This window comes from Hipposideros armiger, unplaced genomic scaffold (genome assembly GCF_001890085.2).
Source record: "Hipposideros armiger isolate ML-2016 unplaced genomic scaffold, ASM189008v1 scaffold_812, whole genome shotgun sequence".
Taxonomy (NCBI): Eukaryota; Metazoa; Chordata; class Mammalia; order Chiroptera; family Hipposideridae; genus Hipposideros; species Hipposideros armiger.
In genome coordinates, this window is record NW_017732162.1 from 194986 (window position 1) to 204306 (window position 9321).

At 43.5% G+C, this 9321-nt stretch overlaps 1 protein-coding gene across 1 annotated transcript in view; it reads right to left on the reverse strand.

The window, feature by feature from the left end:
* The window catches only part of PHACTR1 (phosphatase and actin regulator 1), a 589651-nt gene that overhangs the window by 42023 nt on the left and 538307 nt on the right, over positions 1 to 9321 (reverse strand). Inside the window, exon 11 of the mRNA XM_019628839.1 lies at positions 8897 to 9053. Within this exon, the coding sequence (XP_019484384.1) occupies positions 8897 to 9053 (157 nt within the window). The remainder of the gene's footprint in view (positions 1 to 8896; positions 9054 to 9321) is intronic.

Consider the following 9321-nt stretch of genomic DNA (forward strand, 5'->3'; position numbering starts at 1 on the left):
CTTTACTGCGTTTCTTAACAGATGGAGGCTGCGTGAGAGGGCAAGAGGCTACAAACATCTCTGTAAGGCTCTGAGACCTGTTCAATGGCTGTGGGTCCCTGTGATGTGTGTGGTTCACACCTCAATGCCAGAATCTCTACACATGTGGTTTTGAAGTTCTCTTCCAGCTCCTCTCAATATGCCTCACTCAAATCTTATCAGGACAGCTTTCTCACCTTTCGTTTAACAAACAAACAGATGAACAATAAAACAACGAATGTGTGGGTGTCCTTAATCTTTCTATCAGACAGGTAGTGCTATAGCCTCAACTCAACTCAGCACCTTTCAGAAGATGTCAGCATTTCTGAAGGGCTTTTAAAAAGAATTTTCTATTTTGTGCAGCAAGATCATGGGAGATGTCACATAATCTGCAAGCCGATGAGCTACCTGAAGAGTTCACGTGTTTGCCGTGCAAATGCTGTGGGACTCAATAACTATATTCAAGTCACATTTCACTCTGATGTCGCTGGTTCCACTACTCAGTCTCAGCTTGGTGATTACTATGTAATTTCAGTTTTCTTTATGGGAGGTCTCAGAATCCATAGAAAAGCCCATCAATCTGAGCCACTCGGTGCTAAACCAAAGTGATGCTAATGGTGCGTGGTGATGGAACAAGGCTGCAAAAGCCAGGTCTACAAGAGCCACTCCAAAACTTGACTCAGGTCTATTCTCTCCCCTTCTTTCTTTCAGGTGATTCATAGTGACGTGTGTCCAGGGCCCACCAGGTCAGTTAAAGTTGAATTGAATTCATAAAACCTTTGATTGTTATTATTATTTTTAGAAAGTGCTTTTGTAGCAGAAGAAATTACCTAGCCTGGGGAGATGCCAGCTCACACGTAGCATCAGTCCTTAGATTTTCAGGGGAGATGCCATTTGTCACCTTGGAACTAGGCTCTGGTGTGGCAGATTCAGCACTAATTTTCCCAAACCATAAACAATATGCCAGCTACAGTTGGAAGTCAGGATTACTGTGTTTTATTACCTGTACTATAAGCATAAAAAATGGATTTCAATTTTCTCCCCTGAATGTTGTATTATGATTTAAAACAGCACAAAATCCTCTGTACATATTTTATATTCTGCCTATAGCGACTCTAGTGTGGAACACTTAGGAACATAAGATAGATGTTTAGCATACCCTTTCTTTCTAGATATTATTAAGTTCTAAATAAGAAAAACTGCCATATTAGATTCCTGGGGATGAGTGGGCTTAACTGTCCACCTTCTCTATCTCATTCATGACTCTCCTGCCACCACAAAGAAAACAGCTTTTTAAGTGACGGCAGTGATAAGTAGCGAGGAGAGAAAAGGGAGAATTTTAGTACTTTTTAAAGGAGGGTCCTAACCTATGATCTACCACATGCTGCTTAATGCTGGTTTTTCATGCCTTAAGTGTAGATTCAAACTATGAGCAATCACCAGATGCTATAACCTAAAGGCTGTCTGATTCTCAGACTCATGGGCATTAAGGAAAAGAAAGCAGGTATTGCTATTTCAACCAACTTCATCCAACCTAATGTATTCTTCAGTTGAGTCATTTATAACATTTGGAAAGCTATTTGACTAAATTTCTGAAACAGAGAGAGCTGGATCTCAAGTTCTTTTTAGGAATACAGTATATTGCTTTAATGATCAATCCACATAATATGTTCAAATTAATTTAGATACTACAAGATGTTAATTCCAAATTGCTCCACACACACATGTGTACACTCTCACATTTACATATACAACACAAAATAATCTTGTCTCATCAGCTCATCAAAATGTGTAGTGTGTTCACATATAATTTATGAGCATATTGCAGATAGGAGAAACTATGGCTTCGAGGTCAGAAATTAAAATCAGGGGCCCCAGGCGAAGAGGTGCTGCTTGGGTTGAATTGAGTCCGTAAGTACATTCTGCTTGGTCTGTACAATGTTTTAAAAATTTGGAATTTTCATTAAAGAAATATCTGGGTTTTTCTTCAGGTAATTTGACAAGCTGGCTTTTATTCCTGTAAAACCACAGGGGGCTGAAGCTGAATAGTGAGAGTCCCTATAGATAAGGGGTGGACTCACCATCTTGCCCCAGTTCCCAACACTCCCCTTTTTTCTTAAAGATTTTTATTGGGGAATTGAGGGATGGGAACAACGCTGGGGAATTGGGGGAAGGGGAACAGAGAAGTTGCTGTTGTTTTTTGTTCTTCAGTCTAGTTGTGGAGGACGTTGCTTCACTGACCCAAGTTGGCACTATCATTGTGCTCTTCCGGGGCGAGGCAGATCAGTCGCCGGCTTCTGGACGGCCACTCACTGCGGCTGCTGGCTACACACAGCAGCCCATGGCAACCCACTGCAGCAGGGGCTGTAGCCTATGCCATTGCCGGCGACTCACGGCAGCCCAGCTCCAGGTTGAGCTGTTGTTCAGCATCTTAGCTGTAGAGGGCAGTGTCACTGGCCCTCATATGTGGGATCCGAACCGGGGCCCTCTGGCGTCCCAAGCCAGCTCTTAACCAACGCGTCACTCGGCCGGCCCTTAACACTCCCTTTTAACCATCTTAGAACTTCCTGCTCCATTTATGCTCAATATCTATTTGGCCCGGGCCTACATTTGAGCTCCCCTTCCTAGGTAGACTCACTTTATGCGTCCCCAAATGTTATGAGTTGAAATGTGTCCTCCCAAAATTCATATGTTGAAGTCCTAACCCCCAGTACCTCAGAATGGGGCCTTATTTGGAGACAGGGTCTTTACAGAAGTGATCAAGTTAAAACAAGGCCATTATAGTGGGTCCTAATACAATGATTGCTGTCCTTATAAGAAGGGGAAAATTGGATACAGAGACACACACAGAGGAAGAAGTGAAGATGAAGAAGAGATCAGGGTGACAAATTTACAAGCCAAGGACCAACAAAGTGCCAGCAAACCACCAGAAGCTAGGGGAGAGGCATGGAACATTCTCCTTCACAGCCCTCAGAGGGAACCAGCCCTCTCAACAGTTTGATCTCAAACTTCCAGCCTCTAGAAATGTGAGACTATACATTTTTGTTGTGTAAGCCCCTCAGTCTGGGGTACTTTGTTATGGTAACCCTAGAAAAACTAATACTCCAAGTAGTTTAAATTAAGTATCTTCCTTTGAGCATCGGGAAGAATCATAAGTGAGTGGCTTCCATCACTGGCTATGTCTTATCTAGAAAAAGGACATCACAAAGAGAAACATTCTTCCTAAAACCAAGCAGCCAGGCTTCCAAGAGCTTCAAGAGCTCCCCCATAGAGATGTTTCCAAACATAAGTGGGGACCTATGTCTGCTCCAGCTCAGGTGGGTGCTGAAAACTTCTGGTCAACCATGACTGCAAAAGAGATGATGACAGTTTGCCCCTGAGTGAGTGGGTGACATTTTAATGGTGAAGAGATAATTTGGAGGAACGAGTAGTCGTATATCAGGGAGGAGGAGTACCCGAAACCTCATTTACTCCTGAGCTTAATTTAGATTACATACTCCTACATATATACTGCAAGGCACCTTCTGTTTTATTTTTCTTTCAGGTCCTTTTCTTCCTCGGTCTGATTTAAACATTACAGAGGGTATTGGAGGGGACTGAGGGAGAGGATCTCAGTTGGAGAGGACTGGGCCAGCCGGGTCTGAAAAGCTGGCTGTTCCCCAAGAGGTGGCCTAAGTGTACTGGCTGAGTGACCACGAACACATCATGTCTCAGAGTCTAGTTCCTTTTTTAATAAGTAGTCCTGGTGATTTATAGAATGATTCACTTTCTAAAGGATGTTCTGGAAACAAAAGCATTACTTCTTTAGGAATCTCACTTCTCTTTAGCCCTGAAAAACCCCATTCCCAGTGGTCCTGAGTGCCTTTCTCTGGGGAGGGGGTTTCACTTCTTCAACAATCAATGTTCCAGGTTGGACAGTGAAGGGCCGCAAGGTGCTGCCCTGGGTAATAAGAGGTCACTCTGACAGGCCACCCTAACTACGAACACAGAGAATCATGGTTCCATGTCTGAGTTTTTTTTTAAGCTGAGCCATCCTGCCACCTGTTGGCAGCTCAGCGGCTGCTCAGCTCAGGCTGGGAATCGAACCACTGTTGCTCAGAGCTCAAACTCTTGAGCGAGCTCCTAACCAACTGAGCCACTCGGCCGGCCCCTTTGTCTAAGTTTTTAAATGATGACTTTTTTTTTTCTTGGGGGGTGGTAAATTGGATTTCAAATAAATAAAATGGAGTCATGTGGATTGAATATGGTTTTGGGGAGAATAAAAGGCTTGGTAAATGAAGCGAACTACAAGTGGATCTGATGGTTCAGATCACATAGTTAGACTGTCCATTTCCTAGGGTTCAGGTTGAAGGGCCCTGAGAAGACACCCAGAGAGAAATGAGCATAGTCTTGCATTTGGGGGGCTCTGGTAGGGTGAGGAATTGTCCTGAGGTCTCCACATTTCCACTGACTAGAAATGAAAAGACCTGCTCACATAGCCCTGAGAAGGGACCCTCAGACCTGTGGACTCTAAGCTTTTGGGAACTCCATTAACACAAATCTAAGCCTATATATGACTAAAGGTGCTATTTCTTTACCTACAAGTTATATAAAAGTACTACTGCACTAATATGCCATGCACATTATAATACATGCACAATCAACTTAAAAAGAATAATATGAAATAGGAGTTCTACAATTTTTGTTCCCCCATACCTGAGTAGATGCCTTGTTTGTCCCTTGGTTCTCTGCACTTATCCTGAGTCTGTACAGTAGTCCCCACTTATCTGTGGGGGATATATTCCAAGACCCCCAGTGGATGCTTGAAATTGCAGATAATCCTATTTTGTATATACTATGTTTTTTCCTATACATACATACCTATGATAAAGTTTAATTTATAAATTAGGCACAGTAAGAGATGAACAACAATAACTAATGATAAAACAGCATAATTAAAACAATGTACTATAATAAACGTTATGTGAATGGGATCTCTCTTTTAAAGTATCTTGTGCTGTACTCACCTTTTGACAGAAAGGAAACACTTTATGGCTTCCTTTGGCATATCCAAATTGCTGGCATCACTACTCTTGTGCTTTGGGGCCATGAGTAAGTAAAGCAAGGGTGACTTGAACACAAGCACTGTGATACTTTGATAGTCAATCTGATAACTGAGACAGCTACTAAGTGACTAATGGGGGGGTGGTGTATACAGTATAGAGATGATTCACGGCCCGTGCAGGACAGAGCAGGACAGCCTGAGATTTCACCATGCTACTCAGGGCATGCAATTGAACACATGAATTATTTCTGGAATTTTCTATTTAATGTTTTCTCACCGTGGTTGACCGTGGGTAACTGAAACTGCAGAAAGCAAAACTGCAGATAAGCAGGGGACAACTTTATACATAGGAAGCAGAGCAATGTTCATCCATTGATTATATTCATGTGTCAAGGGCAGCACACGCTTCTCAAATGGTGGTTGATTGAAATAGTTATTTATTGTCAAAACACCCAGATGACTTGTTGACTGAGGTTTAGGAGAGGCTGCCCAATAGCATCAATGAGAAAAACATTTTTGGAAGAACAATATTTATGTGTTCTTATATAGAAACTCTGCCTTAAAGCTTGACATTATTTTACTTGACATTTCTGCTCCCCACGTCCAATTCGGAATTATTGGAGTGCTGAATTTTTTTTAATGTTATTAAAACTGCCAAGCTAAAATTATATTTTATATCTTGCTTACTCCATGAGGACTACAGACTTGACCACATGCTTTTCAAAGAATTGAAGATTTCCAGCACATTTTTGCTACTTTTAAGAGCCAAAGAATGCCACAGCCTCATAGCTTCAGAAATGCAAACTTTACAATAGATTCCTACATATTTTTACTTTTTATAATAATGAAGCTCAATTTTTACATGTAGTGATCAGATGACCTAATCTAACCCCCCTGGATTAGGAAAGGAAGGCCCATGGAGGGCAAATGACAATTTAGGAAACAGCAGAGCTAGAGCCCAGGGTCCTGACTGCAGATTAGTTCTCTCTCCACCACAGTCACCTTCTGGTTCTCAGATTTCCCCTTCATCTGCCCGGCTTCAAGATAAATGAGTGGTTGGAAGCACAAAGCTGGGTTCTCATTCTAAAGGGAATAGTCCTTAAAATCCCTTGGGTGTGCATCAGTGGCTACACTACTTCAAAGAAGACTCTGAGGTGCAGATTGGGCCTATCCACTTGATTTTCTGAACTCTGTACAATGGTGTTCACCTGCTACACACTCTTGATGTTGTTTCCCTTAGGCCTGGTTCCTGTCCTCTGGCTAGAGATGCCAAGGGTCTTGCTACAAGGAAATAAACACCCTACAAGATAGAGTGCAAAGGTGAAGAGTGCAAAGACTCAGAGCAAAGATGTAGGTCAGCTCCACACCTTGACCCTACCCATCACTCCCCTCTCTACTTCCGTCTTTCTCTCCCTAGTCAGTGTCTGTGTCTAATGACCAGGCTGAGAAGGGGTAAGAATGGATGTGTACTAATGGATGCGTAAACCTTCAGTGGATTTCATGAATTCCAAGCAGTATTGAAGTGTTGCTAGAAAAGGAAGGGTTGGAAAAGGGTTGATTTATAAGGATAAGGCTTCAAATGTAGAAAACTTTTTCCAGAGCACGGATTCTCTATGTCTCCTCCCACCACTGAGTTTAGCCACCACCACTGCCAGTCGGTCATGGTGGTGGTGTGTGGCTATGGATTCAGGCATGGGAAGCTGGGGGCTGTCTTTTGGGGGTATGTTCTGGGACAACAATGGCCTTTTTGACTTTGTCAGTTACCTCCAGGTGGAATGGCTCTACAGAGGACAAGCAGAATGGCCGGCTGCATACACCTGGACCAGCTGTTTTCTATATCTCCCATCTTTCTCTGTCTCTCCACAGGAGATACCAGCATGGGCATCCAGGTGTGCTGGCATCTCACATCTGCAGGTCTTCCATTTTCCCCACACACCTGGAGCTCTGCTTGTAGTGTAGCAAAGCTGGGGAAATGGAAGTACGGGCAGAGAAATACAGTAAAGGATGCCCACACTTGGGGGGTGGAGCGGAACTTTGTCTGAGAAGAGGGGCTGGGGTCAAGGGTCAGCTTCGCTTTTTCCTAGTCCCCCCACTACCCCCAAACAGCCCTATTTATATTAGGTATAAAATTAAACAAGCTGGTCAGGAAGGAGCCCAGGACTATATCCACCCACCTCACCTACCCCCAGAAAGACCCGGCTATCTGGAGCCTAGGAGAGGAGACTTGGGAAGCCAGGATCATTCTCCAAGGACCCTAGAGTACGCATGCTGAGAGGACTGAAGCTTTGAGTAGCTGTCGAAGAAAGAGAGCAAGACCCGTGGGTGGGAGTTCCATGGACAGAGAGTTCAGTTCAATAGAAGGAAGAATGTTTAACAGTCAGGCGCTCCAACAATGGGACAGGATCTCCAGAGTGCTGGGAGTAACTGTCACTGAGGTATTAAGAGACACCTGGAGGACCAAAGTGTGGACATGTACCGCATTCATGGACAGCGAGCGGGGCGGGGGGGAGGGGGAAAGGATAAAGGCAGGTGGTTAGATATTTCCACTCTATGACTCTAAAGAGCCCATAATACAAGGACACATCATCCATCGGTGTTGACCATTTTACACAGCCCTGTACCGTTAAAACAACATCCTCCAGGAGGAAACCAAGTTAATTACGAGAAAGAAGCTGCCTTAAGTAACAAAATAAACCAGGTGGGAGAGGAGAACCCCAGAGCACCGCTGATGATGTCTATGCCTCTATAACCTCTTTAGGCACAGATTTCTCACTTGTACTTGTGAAGATGCTAAGGAAAGCTACTCAATGGGGTTGTTGGGAGAAGAAATAATGAAATAATAACAACAGATAACTGAATGTTTACTATGGGCCAGGGACTGTTTCAAATGCTTTCCTTATGTTGTTTAATTCTTGCAACTCCTCATTTTACAAATGCAGAAACATAGCCAAAGAGAATGTGAGTCACTCAAGGCTATACAGCTGGAAGAGGGGGAGTAAAATGACCCGGGAGACATCTACATATCACACCCAAACACTTAGCACAGTGCTTGGGATAAAGTGAGGGCTCACGTGGTAACTATTATTTTAATAGAACTAGAGCAGCATGGTGGTCAAGAGGGGGCGCTCTGGAGTCATTCTGTGTAAGGTACGCAGGTAACTAAAGTTCTCTACGCCGGTGTTCTTATCTGTCAAGTCGGCAAAAAATGCCCATTTCATAGGGAGGCTCAAAGGTTAAGTGATGTAATGCATGTAAAACGTTTAGAATAATGCCTGCAAATATAAGTGCTCCACAAATGTTAGCTAATATTATATAAACACGCCTTAGATTACAAATATGCAAATAGGTGTTTAGTATATTCATATAACATACTCAACAAACGCCACACCTATGTCTGTAATATCCATACATAAAGGGGAATCACTCAAGAAGAGTTTCAGTTTAGTAATGGGGCACCATTAACAACCACTGATCTCTTCTGGTTGCATAGTATAGCAGAAAGTGCATGTTTTTCACTGCTCTGTGCTTAACCGAACCACAACTCAGATGTATAGGCCCTTAATTCTATCGGATGGTCAGCAGTTTTTCTACAGGTGGTTCTTCCTGGAAATCAGCCTCTCAGGTTGTCCCTGAACCTCCAATCAAGTGAAATTTTCCAGATTTGGATGAGTGAAGGGGAAGGGACTACAGAAGCAACCCTGGAGAAGAAATGGAATGTTTTCCACTAACTTTTTCTGTAAGACAAGCTCTTCAAGAGACACCCAGGACTGATCTGGGGATGGAGACTGAATTCTTCTACCAACATCTGTAGAGCTGGTGGTTTGGCTGTCCTACCTGGTGAGCTTGGTGCCAATCTGCTGCCTCAGCTCCAGTCTCTCTTCATCTGTCTGCCTGGGAAGGATGTTCTTTTCTTCTAGCTCTCGCTTGGAGGGCCTGTTGCTGAGTTTGATGGCTAAGGAGTCCTTCCTGCACACTTTCATGGCCAGGGAGCCTGCAGGAGGGAGACACGAGTTAATAGAAAAATAAAGTTGGGTAAAGCGGGATCTGTTTAGAATGGAAGTAAGGTCATTGAAATAGGTGATATTCTGGGATTGTATTTCCTTTTCAACATAAGAGGTTCTGAGCAGCTAGCCAGGGCAGGGTTTCCTTCCATCTGGAATAAATCCATGGTTCTCAACTAGGGGTGATCTTGACCCCAGGGAATACTTGGCAAAGTCTAGAGACATTTTTGGCTGTCAGAAATGGGGTGTGGTGGGGGG